This window comes from Pomacea canaliculata, linkage group LG11 (assembly GCF_003073045.1).
Source record: "Pomacea canaliculata isolate SZHN2017 linkage group LG11, ASM307304v1, whole genome shotgun sequence".
In the NCBI taxonomy this organism is placed as follows: domain Eukaryota; kingdom Metazoa; phylum Mollusca; class Gastropoda; order Architaenioglossa; family Ampullariidae; genus Pomacea; species Pomacea canaliculata.
The window spans coordinates 10283532-10302958 of record NC_037600.1 but is presented as its reverse complement, the minus strand read 5'-3'; the positions used below and the strand labels follow the sequence as shown (position 1 = coordinate 10302958).

Sequence of the window (19427 nt, the reverse complement as noted above, 5' to 3'; positions counted from 1 at the left end):
GGAAATGGAATGAGAAGGAGGAGGGAGAGAAAGAAGCGAAAGAAAGAAAAAACTATTTGTTTCGTCTGCACTTTTAGGCTGGACGCTAAAACTTAAAGGAATCTCTTTGAGAAGGAGGAGGGAGAGAAAGAAGCGAAAGAAAGAAAAAAAACCCATTTGTTTCGTCTGCACTTTTAGGCTGGACTCTAAAACTTAAAGGAATCTCTTTGTCTGAGATTGCGCCATTGTGAGGGAGAGAAGGAGAAAAGGGGTGGAGCAACCAATGTCGCACGTGCATCGTTTACTGATGATCACATCTGCACAGACACGATGGCACGGGAAGTGAGAAATGTATTTATTATGCAGGGGCTTTGCGAGTAAAATCCTCCCTAAATAAATGTGTGTCGAACTCCAGAGCCGCAAAGCGCGCATGCGCGAACTGACCTCGTCACGTTCTCTCTCTCTCTCACACACACACACGTACGTACGTAAACATGGTGCAGATGGAAATAACTTAAACAAATGGACTGCCCTCCGTATTTATTTATTAATTAAAACATGAACTTATGTGTGGTCACCCCACGAGAACAATTTTCCACATAAGGGGGTACTTAAAGAACAATAACGCTGAAAGAACAATAAATAACGAATGATAGCTGCACAAGATCGAAAGTATTAGAACTAATAAAAAGTAGATATGAAGTGTCTGGTGAAAGAGGTTAAATAAATTAATATAATAAAACAGCAAAGTTCAGTGCACATATTTATTTTTTATGTGAAGAAGCATGGTGTCACCCTACTGATATTTTGTGAGCCGATATTGTTCGTGATAACAGGTAACTAACTGTCATAATCAGTACAGCAGGTCGATGGTAGTCTTTCCAAATGTCAGAATCGCAAGGAGCAATTACTTTGATGTCACAATATCAAGTCTGGACTCAAGTCTGATTGAACTGATGATGTCGTCAGAATGTAACGCATGTCTGACTTGAAACTAGCCAGAGTTGTTTGTTGGCCAGTATTTTATTTTTGCGGAACTCACAGGTAACAAATATTAAATAAACTACTTTTAGAGATATAAACTGCATCCTTCAGTGAAACAAATTTCACTAAACCTTACAGGTAAAGGCATAAACAATCGTTCTTTAATGAAGAACACACATGTGACTGAAGCAGACGACACATTTTTTTCCTTTTCCCTCTCACTTTTACGTCATTCTCACTTTAACGTCATGCGCGTGACTTAAACTATGTCAACACAAGGAACACGATAATGTCGAACAATTTTATTACTGCGTCAGTTCCGCCCTATTTTACCTTTGCATGAGCCGCATGATCAAAGCGCCTCCCGACGTCAGATTGCCGGAAAGCGTCGCACCACGCATGCGCAGTGAGAGCGGGGTTCGGAGGCTGGCCGCACGAGCCTGGGAGATAAATAAGTGACCACTGGGCTCCCAAATGGCAGACCAACTTTATCACCGGACGAAGGATTTGCATAGAGGCACCTGCCGAGTCGCAGCGTGCGTGCCACGGACCCCGAGGCGCGTGCGAGGTGACGCACGCCACGCCGCCTGTCGGCAAACATTTTGTTTAGACGGGACAGGGTGACTGCCGAGCTCATCAACCATTCACGAGCGTTTAACAATCAGTGAACACCAAAATATGCAACAGATCGTGGTGGCAACAGTTCGTACTTTAAATAAAGTGTCTTAGGGACACCCCACCACCTCCATCACCGCACAAACAGCAGCAGCGCGCAACAAGTAGGCGTGGCTTAACCTTCTCTCCACGTCATTGTCAGTTGCATCGGCAATTAGTTTCCTAACCGAGGGGGCGTGTCTACGGATGGCGGTGATCTGCTTTGTGGGCCGCTCGCTCGGAGGCGGGGTCCGCCAGGTCAGGGGTAGGGTTAACCGTGGGCAACAGTAGTAGTGGTTCTTATCACTCGAGTGTCAATTTTCTCTACGTGGTCGTCTTGCCTGTGGCAACTCACAGCCGTGAAAGGGGTGTCCGATGATGATAAGGGAGGGGGAGTATATAAAGCGTGAGTTAATTTAATTAGTTGGGGTTCCTTCAACTTCACAGCTTCATCAAGCACTGCGAACTTAGTGACACTCAAACAATAAGCTTTGTGCATTGCGCCTTCGTGCCGTTGACTCTGCAACATCAGGTAGGCACATATCACTGATGTATAATCCTTGTTTTTCGAAAAGCCCCTTTGTATTTATGTTATTACACAAATATTAAAACCTGCGCTCACGTTTTATCTGTTCTTGTCCCTGGAAACAGGTCGAAAATGTAAGCGTGTGGCACTGCAATGAATTTTAAGCTTTTTTTTTTTCGAATAATGAATCTATAGTTCGCGTTAAAAAGAAAACCTAGGTCTCAATTAGGATAGGATTAAAATTAAATCCTTTTTGGGGATCATTTAATAGGAAGTTAATTGTTTAAATACTCAAATGTTCGTGTTCAGTTGTTTTGTGTTCTAGAATGATTAAAATTTTCCTTAGGTGATGGAAGCTTAAAGCGATTTTTTACAAAAAAAAAAAGGACGAATTAGCCTCAATATTTAGGAATGAGGGTCGAAAGATTTGAAATGCATGTCAACAGTCTGAATGTCATCTTAAGGAGACTCTTTCCTTATTTGTGAGCTTGTTATTTTATTTCTTTAATTGATTTTTCTTTGTTGGCTCATTTACTTTTTTATATGATTAATTAAATTTAATTAATTTTTCTTCGTTTCTTAATTTTTGTTGTTTCTTTTTTGTTGTTTCTTTATTTCTTTTGGTTGTTTCTTTCTTTCTATTCTTGATTTTTTTTCTTTGGCGAAAATAAACCTTATCTAAGAGGAAAAAATAGCATATTAAAGTTGCGAAAACATATATATATATGTATAAAATTAAAGATAGAAAAAGTGTTTTCAGTTATTGAATCATGAAACATCAAAAATGAAACGAAACTAAACAAAATTAAATAAATAAATAAAAATAACGTAGTCAACAACAAGGAAACAACAACAGTAACTTCAAAATCAAATAGTTAACAACAAAAAATGTCATCTTGTACTTTCCAAGCACTTTCCCACAAGTGCGAAGGGCTGATCACAAATTTCAGTTTAGCAGCGAAATAAATTCCGATAAAACTAGCTTTTAATTTATGTAACCTTTTTCTATCCAACATTTTCAAGTCAAAGAGTCTTAAGAGCAATAAACTGAGGTAGGTGTAGCGAAACAGTGGTAAGTCCTAAATTATTAATACGAAACCAGATCGACTGGCATACCTACTTCAGTTAAAAATAGCAACTAAGACAGTCTGTATCATTATGGCATGGATTTGAACTGAGAACATTTAAAAATAAAAAGGTATCTATCAGAATAACCAGATTATAAATGAAAAAAAAAAATGTTCGAGAATATTGTCAAATACATCTGCCGCTTGATAGGATATATGTTAATGCAATCAAATTACGAATAAAATGCCCCCTAACACCTTTACATATGCTAATATCTCTTATGACAATAGATTTTAAAAAACTCAGTCTTTAGAGTTTGAATTAATAATAATAATCTTTTTTGAGGTAGTTTTTAACTAGAATTCGGAACATAGGTGGGAAGAGAAACCTGGATACAAAATATGTCACAGGTGCTACTCTTGTCGGAAACAAAGGGGCTTGTGGAGCGGACCGGAATGCTTCACTTCAATGCGGAGATACGATTTATTCCGTTTCAAAAGGACTAACTTCCACAGCAAACACGTGTATAAACATTTTACATCGCGTTATGTAGCAAAATAAAAGGATAAATTGGAAATACCAAACTTGGAAAAACCTAAGCTTCAAACGCAAGAAAATTTGTCACAGAATTAACACTAAAATGATCCCTAAAATGATATTCTATGCATAAGTAACAGTTTTGTTTGTTTGTTTGTTTGTTTGTTTGTCTTTTTATTATTTTTGAACTAGAAAAACTAAAGTAATATGAGGAGACAACAGAAAAATGAAGTTATGGAGTTTCAGCGAGGTGATCAAACTGATTAAAATAGTCATCTCTCTAGTGTGCAATTCTGTCTCAGCTAATATTTTAGCTAATTTTTAGCGTCTATGAGACAGTGAAGTGTTACTCTGCTTAAAAATCGAAAGAGACAGAATGACTGACTGATTAACTGAATCGCTCACTGACTGACTCACCGACTGACTCACTCATTCTGCTTTGAAGAATGGCTACCCTACTGGCATCATTTCAGGATGGAAGACCTCTTGCCTTCATCTTTGAGTCTCACGTCAGGACGTCGGGATATGGCGTCCCTTTTGGGCTTACCTTTGCCCCCGTCACTTCTTCTGCGGTCGGCGATTGACCCAAGAGCCCCTCCAGTGCCACGTGACTACTTCAACAGACTGTGGAGTGAGTTAGTTTTGTGCATCAATCACCATCTTTGTGTAAACGTCATCCCTGACTTATTTTGCATTGTTTCTGTTTTATTTGTATTGTTTCTTGACCTAAAGACTATAAGTGTGAGTTGTAAATAAATGTTTCTCATCTTTTGTTTGGTAAGTGCTTTTCTTGAGAGATCTGACGCTTTTGTTTGTTTCTATGTTTTTAGCATTCGTAATTCTTGTCCAAGATTTACCGCTAAAATCTGAAAGTATGTACAGTTCGTGGTATCATCACATACTTACATATAGCAAACTTAGTGCTAAATATGTTAGCGTCCTCGCAAGAAATTTCTCGAACTCTAGAAGCGCGCCAGGGACTTGGGGGTGGAGAGTGGCAGGACAGCTTCCCAATTGTGACGTTAAAGTCAGTCGTCACGATCGTGCTACGTCATTGCCAAGCTGACGCATGTCGATTCGTCCGCTAGGCTCGAAAACGACCGCGTCACAGCTGTGTCCGCACACACACCAAAGGGACCGAGGGTTGGGTGGGTGGAATGGCGGTTAGATGGAGGTAGGATGGATGGGCCGGGTAGAACAGGAGAGTTCGCTAATTAGCATGCACGATCGTGCTTGAAAGCTTTTAATCGGTCACAGGTGGATGAACACGCGCGAGGGGAAACCCGCATACTGAAAGAGAAATGGCGCCTCTTCTTCCCATGCATGACAAGAGTGACTGAAAGAGAGGCGCATAGAGGAAGAGAGAGAGAGAGAGGTGTCGTGTCTACAATACCTGGGGTCATATTTAAATTATGCGCTCAAAGATCCAGAAATGTGAAAAGTTCAACCCGTTGCCTCTTTCATATTCTCAGTTTGAAAACATGGTTCTCCCTCTTCAGGCCGAGAATAAAGAATAGCTCATTGTTTGCTACCCTTGTTAATGAACAATTGTCATGGTCATGCTCATTATAATTGCCATTGTAATTGTTATAATTGCTACGCCAATTGCAATTACATTTTTGTTGCCAGTGTTATTTTAGCTGTACATGTCATTAACAAAGGTCATTGTAATTGCCAGGTTCATTATTGTTAGGTTAAGCGTTCTCTCTCTATCTCTCTCACACACAGGTACCTAAATGCTCATCGCTTACGTGTTGCTGTCAACTCTACTGATAAAGTTAAATTTTAAAAGACTCTAGACCTCTTTAGTTTGTGCCTTGAGTCACTGTCATGAATCTTGCCTTTGCTCTGAAAGAGTTTTCTAGAAGAGAAAATTAGGAACGGTAGACTTGTTCAGTCAATAATGAGTCTCAAAAGTAGCAGCTCGCCGGTTCACATCCGCGGTTCCCACGGTTTAAACGCAGCGACGACAGTTCTTGCTGTTACCACCTGTGGCCAGGAGGACAGCTTTCGCACCTGTTGGCCTCGGAGGCGCGTGCAAGGCTCGTGGCACGCGCTTCTCTTCGAACCAATCGGCGCCGGGTGACCGCGCGTGCTCCCAGCACCCTGAATGCGACCCGGGGAGAGGGTCTTCGAAGCACATAGACGCAGGCACGACTGAAATTGGAGGAGGAGAGGCAGCATCAACAAAGTAGCTCTTACTCCGAACACCTGTGCCTGAACTATCTATGCAAATATCGAAATTCTATCTCCGGGATGAAGGTAAAAAGGTGATACTAGGGACAAACAGTAGAACGAAGAGAGTCGGTGGATGGAGATGACTGGGAAGACAAAATAAATCGACTGATTAAATAGCTTCTGCGTGTTTAGGCTTCGCAGTAACGCGGTACAACAACAAAGGACGTGTTGGAAAAACATTTCTCATATCGATTTCTGGGTCCGTGAAGTCTCTGTTACTTTCGTATTTGTGTGTGTGTTTTTTTGTTTTTGTTTTGTTTTGTTTTTGTTTGTTTGTTTTATTTTTCCATTGCTGACTCATCTTTCTTTCTCCTTCTTTCCCTCCTTCCAGTCTCTTCTCTCTTCCCACCCCCTCCCCCGCGTGTCTCCATTTATTCTCTGCTCCTACTATCAATTAAGTAAGTTCAACAAAACAATTCATTTATCAGTGCCAGACGCCTTTGCTAGCCAGCCAAATCCCTTCAGCCAATCATGCGAGACATCCCGTTCGCTTTCACAGATAACCAAAGAGACACATGTTAGTTTGAAAACAAAGTAAACGAAGAGAAATGACAGTAACACAGATGGTTCGCTCTCCATTTTTTCCGCACTCCTGCCTAAAAGGAAAAAAAAAAAACCAATCGATTTGCGTGATGATAATAAGTTTCCCCATCTATTTAGAGTTCTGCCTTTTGTGTGTTTGTTTTCTTTATGCAAAATGAGGATTCTACAATCACGCAGGTGAAGGAAGCAGAATGGACTGAATCGGAAAAGCAATTTCCGTTTGAAATGCATAGATGCTCTGCGAATAATCTATTTTTTAAGTGGTTATTTATTCTCTCACTTGCTATTGTCTCTTTGAATGTCTTTATTAAAGTATTTTGTTAGAGGGTGGCGGAGGGACAAGAGAGAGAGAGAAGGACATAGGAGAAAAGTTGTCGACGGGTATATATTACGCAAATGCAAAGTAAAGGTTGATGCCAAGAAAGAAGACGAAATTGAAGGGTTGAACGAAAATAATTTATCACAACAATAGCGGTTGCTATACAAAAGTATTTTCAACAAACACTTAAATTAGCCGACTCTGTAATTCGTCAGCGACAACTGTTGTGTGTGGAAATTAATTCCTGTGTGTGTGTGTGTGCGTGCGTGCGTGTGGATGGGGTGGCAAACGGAAGCATATTTGTGCAAGCGTGCACGCCGTACTAGGGCCGTGTTGCCGGTGACAGTTACAGGTGAAACTCTGGACTCCTCTCGTTGCTTGACGGAGCGTGGCTAATAAAACCGCACTTATGGCAGCATCGTCCCCCGGGCTCACGCTGTTGCCATTGCGGTCCTCGGATTTAATTAAAAACGATCAGAGTGGCATTTCCAGTCTACCTTACCGCCATTTTTCTCGGTGGGGAGGAGCATCTATACTCCCCTCGTCCTCCCGTGATGTTTTCTTTAACAGTCTCCCCCTCGCTCCGTCAGCGCTACAGGCACGTGTGCACACACACTCACGCGCGCATGCGCATTCTCACACGTGTGCACAGATAGAAAGAGCCATTTACCTTCTTTTCATCGTCCTTATCGTCTGGCGTATCAGATTAGCCCGCGGCCAAGTCTCGATATTAGTGGCCTCACTTAATACCCTCGACGATAACAAACATTATAATTATGAAAAAATCCACATCATCGGATATTATCAGCAGCAGCAGCAGCAGCAGCAGCAGCAGCAACAACAACAACAAGGAAAACAACAAGAAGGAAAGCAACGACGACGACGGCAGCTAACGTCTTGTAGTAAGGAAGACATATGCAGTGTTCATTAACCACTAGAACTATATTTGTAGAGGGGAAGGTAGGAACTGGAGAAAGAGTTCACTTGTCCTTAGTTGGTCCGCTAGTGTGAGACAGGAACACAAAACGTTAAGGATAGTGTTTTTCTTTCCTTCCTTCTTTCCTAATAATTTATAACTGATTTCGTCGGCTTTCTTTCTTTTCATGATTTCTTTGACCTGTTTGTTTCTTAATTCATCACCTTTCTATATTTACCTTTCTTGTATTTTCTTCTTTCTTTGTCGATACCACATTTCTATTTTTTCCCCACATTTTGTTTGTTTTCCATTAGTCCTTTTATTTTTTACTTTTTTCTGTTTTTCATCGCAGGCTGCATGTTCACTCACGTTCTCAAAAATTTATTTCTTCTTTTTGTTTATATATATATAGATTTACATTTTCATCTACATTTACTTTCTTGTTATCTCTCTACTTTACTCCTTTCTTCCCTTCTTTCCTGTACTAATATTTCTTCTTTCTTTTGTTTTACATCTCATTCTTTTACACAGAGAGAGACTGCTATGAAAATTTGATGACAACATATGTTTACATTAAAGGATGCTTAAAAAGTAGTTTCTCTCTATCTTAAGTAGTCTACTACATCTCCGACTACGTGTAGATATAGGTCAGTACTAAGGTCAAGGCAGGGACTGCGATATTTCAGCCTAAAGCATCTAACCTGGCCGAAATGCGCAACTGTGTTGCCTTTCAGAACACCTGTTAGTGTTTCCTGTTGGAACACCTTTTAAGTGTTACATGTTAGAGCAAAAGGTTCAAGGTTCTATGCCTTGGTTCCAATCGTTGCACAGAGCGCAGTGGGCTCCTGCCACCGAGAGATTTACAGCCAATAACGGTTCCCCCGACCTGCCCACCCCAACAACCACTTCCTGTTCAACCCCAGCCGCCCAAAGCGAGCGATGGAGGAAATAGAGATGTTGTCGCTGTCCCCCCGATGAGAGCCTGATGTCGGCTTCGCCACGTTGCTCACCGCAGGGCCCGGGATGCGCCCAGTCGATCAGGCATGAGCTGTTGCCTGGCTGATAGACTCCCGTTAATGACGGAATAACAACGTTAGTGTCAATAACGGATTGCACCGGCCGCTGATCCCAGAGCGGGATTACAAAAAAGCAAGGTGGGGGGATGGGAGGGAGAAAAAAGATAGACCGCGCAACAAGTGGCTGGAATGGGTTAATCACGCGCATGCGTGAAGAAAAACATTTGGAGGGTGTGGGAGAAAAAAGGGGAGGGTAAAACGGGTATGTGTGGGTGGGTGGGTGTTTACGCCGCAACAGAGTAAAACAGAGAAAAAAAAAATGCATAGAAAGGACGAAAGGGAGGGAGAAGACGGATGAAGAATGAGAGGTTGGGAGCGGGGTCAGGGGGGTAGGAAGGTGAGTAGGGTGAGTGCTGGAAAAGAGACAGCAGAATAAGGGTGGCGAGAGCAGGAGAGCTTTTGCAAACAAGCAAGTAATGCGCGTAGCTGCAATTGATACGCCCTCACGTGCGCATGCTTCGTGTCGACGTCACGGTTCTCTGCTTTATCGTTTCATCTTGCTCCTGTTTATTTCCATATTTGTAGAATTTAAAAAAGAAACGGTCATAACAGTTGCAATGCACGTGGCTGCTGCTGCTTAATTTTCGTACATGTTTTTAATGAACTTGTCGGGTGCACTGATCAAGGTTTTTGAGATAATTTTCGACTAATTTGATTATAATTCTGGTGGTAATCATTAATAATTAAACGCGAAATAATCGTGTATCAAACTTTTAGACAGCTCTACTTGTTTGATGAACTAAGAGTCGTTGTGTTTGTTTTTTAATTAGACAGCCTGAAGATTTTTTAAGTTCATAATGAAATGCAGTTCACCACAGATAAAATAACGAACTGTTACTTCAATAGTTTGGTCTACGAACATTGTTCAGTCCTCCCTCTTTGGTGTCTGACATGGGATGTGACCTAAGAGTTCCCTGACTCTGTCTCTGCAGGTAGACTATATGACCCACTGTCGTTACGCTGCAACAGCATTGGCGGGAGCAAACCCAAAGTGGCGACCCCTAGTGTCGTGGCGAAGATCGAAGAGCTCAAGAGAGACAACCCGACGATGTTTGCGTGGGAGATTCGAGACAGACTTCTCTCTGAAGGTAAAAAAAAAAAAAATCAAACAAAAACGTTTAATTATGCTGTTTAATAGAGAGGTTCATGCGTCCTGTCGCCTGACCTTCTTCTCTGTCTTTCTATCAGAATCGTCAAGTTCCGCTTCTTTCTTTGTTTCTTTCTTTCTATTCTCAGAGTGTTTTCCCTTTCACAGGTGTATGCAGCCAGTCAAACGTGCCGAGCGTCAGCTCTATCAACCGGATATTACGTAACAGAGCCGCCGAACGCGCAGCCTCCGAGTACGCCAAAATGGCCTCGCAAGTTCTTCATCCTTTTTACCGCCCTTGGCTTGCAGCGCTTCCAGTTACCGCCCCTCCTCTGCCGTTTCCTGGCACGCCCTTCTTGAAGTCGCCTCCCTTACAGAGTTCTTGCAACGCCGAAATTACGTCTTCTTGTCCAAGCGAAGATCACGCGATCTCTCTCAGTGACAAGGACGTAGACACGGATGACGGTATGTTGAATATATAATCACGTGGGCAATAACGTATTTCCCAATAGGGGCACAGTTCTATTTGTCCTCAAAGGTTAGAGGGAGAGATAAGTTCCTAAAATAGTGTGTATGCGTGTTCTCTTTATACTTGTATTTTCAGTAAATTTACCTCATGTAACTTTGTTATCTGCTGTAGTTGTAAAAAAGCAGTGTGAATTTAAAAAATGTATATGACATACTGTTAATGACAATCAAATTGTCTACAATTTATATTTCTATACCTTTGATGGTCTTGTTGTGGTCCCCCTAGATACGGAAAAGAAAACAAAAAAGAAAAATGGACAAAAGAATACAAGTGAACAAAACAAAACAAAAAAAAAAACAACAACAAAAAACAAAAAACAAAAAAACAAAAACGAAAAAAAAATAAAGAAAAAAAAAAACAAACGAAAAAATAAAGGGAAAAAAAAAAAAAAAAAAAATTGATAAACAAGGGTCTTTAAGTGGCGCCTTATTGCATCTTACTCATCAACACATCCTAACGCGTTGTCTGCCCCTGCGTGTCGCAGAACCCATCGGCAGCACTTGTGACCAATATGACGACAACCCACAGAAGCTGCGCAGGTCACGGACAACATTCCGGGCGGAGCAGCTACAGGTGCTGGAGAAAGAGTTCGAGAAGACCCACTACCCCGGGGTGGCGGTCCGCGAGGCGCTGGCCAGCAGGACTGGACTGTCCGAGGCAAGGGTTCAGGTAGGCACAGTAAACCGGTCCAACGCCTAGTCCACTAGTTGGTTAACTAAACAGCCCTGACTTCAATGTTGTTGACCTCCCTCTGTGCATGATAATATTTGTAAGCAGGCATGTCTGAAACGGAAAGGTGCTGATTCCTTAGGATCGTGGACTTGGGAATATGGGTGGTAATCATATATGCACAACGGCAATGATGATGTTGACAACGACGACGACGATGATGATGATTTTTATTATTATTATAGCACGTACAAATGTATTCTCTCACAGGATAGCGAGCTCAAAGCATTTAAAAAGCGAACGACTCAAAGAGACACTTATTAACATTGTGTGCTGTGGTTCTACCTTCCAGGTGTGGTTCTCTAACCGGCGGGCCAAGTGGCGGCGACAGCAGAGACTGAAGCTGTTGCACACATCCACCCCGTTTCTCCTTCGTTACTCGCCTATTGACCTCCACACCCCGCAGATCCATCCCAACTCCATCCGGGGCTTCATGCCCACTCCCTGCGAGCCCCCAGCCTTGCTTTCCATGACGTCTTCCCCACTCCTTGCTCCTCCGTCACCGACGTCGGTCTTGAAGACATCACCGACGACGAGCAACCCTCCCCTCCTCCTGCACGCTCCTCCCGTGCGGGAGACATCACCCACTAAGGTGTCTAGCCTCTCCGGCGCCTCTTCGCATGCACAACCAGAAGCGAAGTCGATGGTTGTGGGCAGTAATAATAGTAGCAGCAGCAGCAGCAGCAGCAAGTGCTCCGCCTTCACCTCCATCGAGAGGCTGGTAGGAGATGGCAACCACAACCACTGCCGCGCGTCCGAGAGCCCCGTCACCCACGTACTCATCAACAGCAGCAGAAGCGACAACGATAGCAGTTCCAGTGAGTGTAGCGTCGATATAGATGGCGACGATTAAGACTCTTATTTCTTCCAACTTCCCAACCTTTTTTCAAGAATCAGAGGCACATCGTTCTGGGATGGGGGTAGGGGGTTGGGGCGGGAGTGGTAGAAATCCTTCGGTTGCTGCGCTTTGAACTGGCCTCCTGCATGAGGTTACAGTCAATTAACGGTCTTCTACTATGACGTAAAAATCAGGGCCTTTTTGTGTCCTACGATCACGTCAACAAAACAGCGATCTTCTGCTGCGACGTCACACACCAAGACAACGTTCTTCCAATGTCACATCACAACAAACGTCAGCGTCCTTCTAGTGTGCGACGGCTGCTGTGGACCAAGTCTTTGCATCATTTAGTGGCAAACTTGATATTTTCGCATCGTCTTGTAGCTTATATTGAATCTTCAACACAAAGAGAAGAAAAACACGAATCACAAGGCAATGCAAAGACCTTATAAAAGTTGGTCCCAACCTTAGTTGCTTTGCTGGAAAGCATGCTCGTGAAAATTAAACAAAACATAACAATCAAGCAAACAAACCCAAATTGCTGTCTCAGGTAGGCCGCAAAACATAATTGCTTTCTTACTCAGAATATTCTTTTTTTGAACGTACATAAATTTGTATTCAAAAGAGGAAAAGAAACCTGTCGCCATTTTATATGAATGTTATAATTATGCCGCTAATATTCTTTGGTTTCCATCCTGCCAAATCCCGCCTATCCTTCGTTTACACAAAAGGAATGTACACACATTTTCCGCTATTTTGTGCTTCTTTCAGTGATTGATTGATTGATTGAAGTGAATGAGTGATATAGACAGAGAGACAGGCATGTAAACTGATAAACAGGGGTTGCAATGCTTAATGTTGTTTTCCTCCGGCAGGACGAATTAAAGATTTTCTCAGTTTATCTCACTCTCCCCATCCATCCTTTGTGCGTGTGTGTTAGTTCAACATCTCCATGCTCTTTTTTACAAACAACAAAACAAAGAGTTTACCAAAACAGTTTTATGTATTCTAACAGCAATGCATTCCTGAATACAAGCTGATTACAAATACTATATCACACAAATAAACTTGCACCAAAATAGTGCACTTATTAGTAGTGCAGCAAACCAAGTAGATATTAAGTTAAGCACTTCAACTTGCTTCAAAAGAAACATCATGGCCTTCTTATATCTCAGCACTCCATCATTGCAAAACAGGAATATAGGAAGCTAGACTACAGAGTGACCCTTGACACAATATAAAAATAACTGTCTTTACATTTTTCTCACTTTAAAAACTGAGATCTTGAAAAAATATTCCATTCAGAAAATATACGTCTTACAGAAATTGAAAGTTTGCAATCGAAGCAGCAGTACAAAGACTTGGCAAAACCGATTTTTGCTGATACAACAAATATAAACATATAAAGACAACATCAGGCAGTCATAATAATATAACGTTTGCACGGTGTCGAATTTTTTCTTTTCCAAAAAAAAAAAAATTAAAAAAGGGTTTGAGTGTCACACAAGAACACTAAATGCAAATACAAGTTCTGTACAATTTTAGGAGAAATTATGGCACACTGACAGGAAAGCCGAAATAATGGCAACTACAAATACTGTACAAACTTGTATAAACAAGTTCCGTAAACAGAATAAACAATAGCATGAACAACAGATCATATAAACAAGTCTAGTCTATCACAGTCATCTTTGATGAGCATCCAGTTCTAATTAGCTGCAATAAACACAGCACTTTTGAGCAAATGATACCACAGCAATGTATGCTGGAATGTATCTCCGGTGATTAAACGAAAGTGAAACACCTTTGTGCTACGTGAGGCGCGATTATTCAAATCCCAGTGGAAGATGTCGCCCCTAAGCTACAATGTCCCAGATAACCGACCAATCCACAGGGTGGGATATGAAATGGGTAGGTAAGGACAAAACGAATGAAAGCACAATGATTCTGAAAAAAAAACCTGCGATAGACCCATATTTACAAGGAACAGGGTATCTCAGAATTACATTTCCACCACACAGCAACAAACACACACACATGCACACACGCACATACATGCATAAAAGTTCACCCACTCATGCACGCACACTGAATTTATAATGCTGGGGAAAGCGTTTCGTATCTCTAGAAGTTTCCATGGGAGAGTTTGCACTCGGTAGACACATTGTCAGAGGCTGTAGGGGCCCGGCAAGTGAGTGTTTTCCCGGCGAATTCCTCGTATAGTGAAGGCAGGGGCTTCTCTGCTCGGAACAACTGGGTTGTAAAAGGCTGGGCCTGGCGTAATTTCTGCGGAGCGGGAAAACACATCTTTTTGTTGTATTGTTCACATTGCCATCATCATCAATCATCAATCATCCATCAATCAACCATCAATCAATCCATCCATCATCATCCTCCATATCATCACAATCAATCAATAAATCAATCAATCATCAATCATCATCATCATCTCAGTTCCATTTTCCCATCCTTTATAGAAAAAGCAGACGTACCACTCGCCCCCCAGAGTACAGTCCCTTCCCGACGCAACTGGTGAGTGAAGGCCGGAGAACGGCGCAGGACAATCTTGTCCGCCAGGTGTGGCTGGTATTCATTGGGAGAGGGCTCCTTACCTGCTCCTTAAAACGAAGGTGCATTTGAAATATCAATAGTTGAGATTTTTACTCATTACTACATAGTAATCATTTACTACTACATAGTAATCATTTCCAACTCACATTTCTCTAAGTATGATATCAAATATAAGGGACACAGACAAATAAAACAATGCGAAGAGAAGCAAGATGTTAGTGGTCTTTTGTTGCTTTCGTGATGCTTTCTGACAGAAGATGTGAGATAGAAGATGCTATGGACTGTTCACCGTTTGTCATCAGCCACTCACTCATGATTTTTTTTTTTTTTGGAGTACCAGCCAGCCAGCCAGCCAGGCTAACAGGGAGTGAGTCAAGAGATAGAAAGAGGAGAGAGCTAGAAAGATATGAGACAATATGAAAAGAGAGGAGATATATACATATAATATATACATACCTTGTTTAACGATCGAGTATTCAGAACGGTGCCCAAACGTGTAGCTGGGTGCCTCTGGCATTGTGCGTTGTCGTGGTCCCAGGCACGAAGGCTTGTGATACTGTGCAGGAGAAGGCCACTACAACACCAAGAATGCATGTTATCAACGCAGTCATCTTGTTTCCAACGGAGACAAAAATCCTCAGTTAATCTCCCTATGTTTAAAGACAGTTGAGTAAGGTTAGTGATATCACTTCATTTAAATGGATTGCTCAACCACTATTGTTTCGTGAGATGGATTTTGGTAAAAACAACTGCACCACACGAAAGTGGATTTCTCAAGAGAAACAGGAAAACATTCCGTTTTGTGTGCACACTCAGCAAACCAAGAAAGTTCAATTTTTAGAAATGCATAAAATATTGAATAATCTATTGCAAAAAAATGGGTTAGTTCGCGAAGGACTGTCTAATTTCAGTCTTGAAACGTTTTAATATTTACTGATCCATAAAATTGCTCCATCTTCTTCTATCAAATATACGACAGTTATAAATATAAGCCAGAATCACTGACCAGCTCCTCTCTGCCAAAGTCCACTTTGTTGAGCCACACATGCGGTGTCTGGAACCATGTCTTGGCCCAGGAAGTGCGAGAGCCTCCATCTGAAGAGACAAATTTGACGATGCTCTAAACTGAAAACAAGCTAGCACTCATAATATAGAAAGTAATAAGTTAAAAAAAATAAACAAATAAAAGACAAATAAAAACATTTACGTGCTAGTAACAAAGCTACCTTTCTCGGGCTGGCACCTGGAGCCGAAAGTGAAGGCAGGAGCATTGGTTTCCTGCAAAGGCTTGACACGTGGAGAGTATGTGCATGGAGTGGGGCCTTCCATGTCAATCCTTAGCGGTGGACGCGCATTGGTCGCTTCAGACCATGTGATCACTTTCTGGGCTTTTCGTTCTTCGTAATAAAGGCTGGGACCGTGAGAAAGAGACCTCCTTACTCTGCGAGAACAGAGAGACAATGATGTTACTGGCATTGTGGGAGGCATGGTGTGTGTTTTGTTGTGGGAAGGAGGGATGCTCAGAGGTCGTGATTCACGTAAACAAAAGCAGTCAAGGTCTATGCATGGCTCTGCCCACTGAATGGAGAGACGGATGCGGATAGCTGCATCTCGGGTACTTGCACTCACCTCACGGACGACACGGTGGTAGTGCCGGCGCTGGCGTACTTGGCCGGTCGCCGCAGCTTCACGGGTCGACGTAGAGGCAGAAGCGACTCCCCCTTCACCGCCTCCGTGATGGACGACGTCATCTGCTGCACGCACGCCTGGCCGCGCGCCGCCAAGGTCGGGGTTGTGGAGTTGGGGGCCGCTGGGAGGACACGTCCGCCGCTCGACCGCTTCATTGCCACGCCGGATAGGGAGGCGGAACCTGCCGAGCCGATGGCAGAAGGTCAAACCTGGCGCCTGGCAGACAGCCTCTCGCCACCGTTCTCAAAAGAAGAAGCAGCAATATCAGCAGCAATGTCATCGTAGCTCTCCAACTCCTCCTCGCTCAGGACCGGAGTAGTGGGCGGGTCGAGCATAGGACCACTTGCTTCGCCTTGAATGTCAACCTCGCCCAGCACCAGTGCAGCCTCCTCCTCCTTTTCCTGGGTTGTGGTGACGTCATTTCCGGTCTCGGGTTTCTCCGCAGGCATCTCCTTGGGTCTGACATCAAGCTCCGTCTTGATGATGTCGTTTCCGGTGTGCGGGCTCTCCGTAGGTATTTCTTCTTGTCCGATATTGTCCCCAATATCCTCTTCTTGTCCGATATTGTCCCCGATATTCTCTTTTTGTCCAATATCGGGCTTGTGTAGCTCCGGTTTTTCGGCTGCCGCCATTTCCTGCGCCTCGCCCTTCTCTTCTTGCGACGGAGTTACCAGACCTGCTAAGTTCGCAGAGTCCTCGTCCACGAGGGCGCTGTCGCCGGCCTCTTTTGCTTCATTTGACTGGTGTCGGACGTGATAGTGATTCCACAGTTTGCGGTGCTGTCTGGCCGCCTTCCCCGAAATGATTTGGTCAGCGCCAGTTGCCGTGTCGGTCTCCTCGTATGCTGTCGGCACATCGTTGTTGTCGAGTTTTACTGGAAATAAGCTGTCCACGTCGGCTACCGTCGAAGTTGTCGCCACGTTGACTTCATCTTCTTGTCTACTTCTGTGCCGTTCATTACATCTATCGCGTCTCCTGCCTTCGGCTTCAACGTGAACTACATCGTTAACGATCTCTTGACCCAAAATCGTGACAGCGTTGTCTGTCGCATCTGGGGACACGGAACGTTCGGATGTGTCTCTCACAAGGGAGGTTAGTGTTTCTTCAGCGTCGGCCATGAGTCAGTTGAAAAAGTCGGCGCCTGAATCTGCTTCTGCGACCTGAGAAGGTAAAAATATCCAACGTAACGGGTGGTATTTTTCAGTCAAAGTTACGAACGTGGGTAAAGGTTCCCCCCACCCCCCGACACCTAAAATGGTTTTCTCGAGTGTTTGTATGTGTGTGTGCGCGCGCGTGCTTGTGTGTGAGAGAGATAGAGAGAGATTGAGTTTTGCTTCTTTACCTTCCCCAACCCTCAATGGACTCAAGTACCCATTTCATATTAAGAAAATGTTAGTTGCGCCACACAGATATCGAACCTGGGCGTCTTTGGCTTGGACGCCAATACTCAGTTATCGTATGTAGTCCAACATGCTAAAACTCGCTGAGAAAACTAAAGAATGTTACATTTTTACCAACTATTGCGTATTTCCCCACCCAACATTTAGAAGAACATACAACAACTCGTCAAGCATCGTCTCACAAAAGCGTTACAGGCATGGAAGTTTTACTGTTACAAGGTTATGACGCTTCATTGCAAAAGAACAATTAATCCTGAAAGAGTTGATTCCACTATCAATATCGTCTGGCAGTCGACAGTGTGAATTGAACTAGAACCATCTGTCCGAGTAGCTACCGACGAAGAAATTTATACAGGTGTGTTTGCTTGTAGCTAAGTAATGGGCCGATGAGATAGGATTTCTGTGACTCAGTGAGAATTAGCATTTAGAATAGTGATCAGCCTTTAACAGGGATCCTTGTTTGACGAGTTCTGGTCACTGCGGATGCGTCATCATTGTATATAAAGACCAAGAATGATTTTTTTAAAGCGCTGTGTGATAGCAAGTCTTCTTGTAGTATGCTACACTCCTTCTCCTCCTCCCCCAAAAAAAAACAAAAAACAACAACAAAAAACAAAAACAAACCCCCCCCCTTAAAATAATGTATTAAAAGTACCACAGGTTGAAAGCGTGACGGATGAGATAACAGGGCCTGACCATGATACGATTATGCAGTTCCATTGTAAAAACAAACATAAAACATCAAAGAGAGGTCCATGCATCTAGACATTCCAAACTTGATGAGCCTAGCAGAGGACAGGACAGACGGTGAGTTCTCTCAGCTGCCGCATCATCTCTTCTCCCTTTCTACCACCCCTACGCATCCCCTACTCAGCCATGCAGATACACAGGTTGAGGATTTAAGCTACAACTGGACATGTCTACAATTTTTCCTTCACATAGCTGCAACCCCTCCACGAGGTAGCTCAATGAGAATCTTGCGTCGAAAGCGTATAAAAATATGCATACGCAGTTATTTGGAACACACACACAGATGCAGAAATTAGGAGCAATTAAGGCAATTAAGGCTTACAATATTTCGTTCATTCTTTAAAAAAACAACGTGCAGATCACATTTTCACAAAACCCATACAGACCCCTTTCCCACCTGTCTCTTTCGATTGCGCCAAGCTTTGCATTGTCGTATGCATTCACAAACAGCTCATGACAATAATATAACAGAAACAACGTGTACCATATTAGCTTTATCTCTACAACGATCGACTAAATTAACCACGATTAAAAGGAAAAAGGTAAAGGTCGTCCCTAGCCACAGTCATGCAAATGTTACTTATATGACGTAGACCCAGTTTCGAACGTTCTGACATAGATGTGTAAAAATAAAGCCCATATCTTAATTTAAAACAAGCATATGCGTGTGATGTAAGGTCTTACCTAAAACAATGTTTCCCTTATTTTTGTCCAAGAATCGCGTCAGTGGCGCTCATCCAGTCTTTCCGCCATATTGTTTCTATTCACGCTTTTGCGTAACCAGGGTCCGAACTTTGTTATTCTTATTGATGTTAAAACAAGACTGTTTACAAGGTAAGGCAAAGGAAACATCGAAGACATTAGTAACATTGACCTCAAGAAACGGTATAATATGGATCGCCGCACAAATAATATTTTTCTGGAAAATTATTCTAAAAGTGTTGCTTCCGTCGATGCTGAAAGAGTGAAGCCCCTTATCACTTCAACAGGAAGC

The 19427-nt window shown here is 42.8% G+C and overlaps 2 protein-coding genes across 3 annotated transcripts; one reads left to right on the top strand and one right to left on the bottom strand.

Annotated features, from left to right (window-relative positions):
- The first annotated feature begins 1422 nt into the window (after positions 1 to 1422).
- LOC112575298 (paired box protein Pax-6-like) lies at positions 1423 to 13503 on the top strand. The gene is made up of 6 exons (XM_025257051.1): positions 1423 to 2149; positions 4222 to 4379; positions 9773 to 9928; positions 10096 to 10392; positions 10941 to 11125; positions 11478 to 13503. The coding sequence occupies exons 2-6, from the start codon at positions 4223 to 4225 to the stop codon at positions 12036 to 12038; spliced, it is 1356 nt and encodes a 451-aa protein (XP_025112836.1). The 5' UTR covers positions 1423 to 2149; position 4222; the 3' UTR covers positions 12039 to 13503.
- Positions 13008 to 19381, bottom strand: LOC112575302 (protein STPG3-like). Of its 2 annotated transcripts, XM_025257058.1 has the most exons (7): positions 19118 to 19341; positions 16224 to 17443; positions 15821 to 16035; positions 15601 to 15689; positions 15051 to 15168; positions 14516 to 14641; positions 13008 to 14309 (listed from the first exon to the last, which is right to left on the bottom strand). In XM_025257058.1, the coding sequence occupies exons 2-7, from the start codon at positions 16436 to 16438 to the stop codon at positions 14191 to 14193; spliced, it is 882 nt and encodes a 293-aa protein (XP_025112843.1). In that variant the 5' UTR covers positions 16439 to 17443; positions 19118 to 19341; the 3' UTR covers positions 13008 to 14190. The 2 variants fall into 2 exon arrangements, with proteins under 2 accessions (XP_025112843.1, XP_025112842.1); XM_025257057.1 differs by lacking the exons at positions 13008 to 14309; positions 14516 to 14641; positions 15051 to 15168; positions 15601 to 15689; positions 15821 to 16035 and having other exon boundaries at positions 16456 to 17443; positions 19118 to 19381.
- Between the last annotated feature and the right edge of the window lie 46 nt (positions 19382 to 19427).

Bases quoted from the DNA above. Each gene is read 5' to 3' on its own strand.
- LOC112575302 (XM_025257057.1), bottom strand. From the start codon at position 17,401: ATGGCCGACGCTGAAGAAACACTAACCTCCCTTGTGAGAGACACATCC.
- LOC112575298 (XM_025257051.1), top strand. From the start codon at position 4,223: ATGGAAGACCTCTTGCCTTCATCTTTGAGTCTCACGTCAGGACGTCGG. The intron at 4,380-9,772 runs GTGAGTTAGTTT...CTGTCTCTGCAG, and splicing joins CTACTTCAACAGACTGTGGA to GTAGACTATATGACCCACTG. The intron at 9,929-10,095 runs GTAAAAAAAAAA...TCCCTTTCACAG, and splicing joins AGACAGACTTCTCTCTGAAG to GTGTATGCAGCCAGTCAAAC.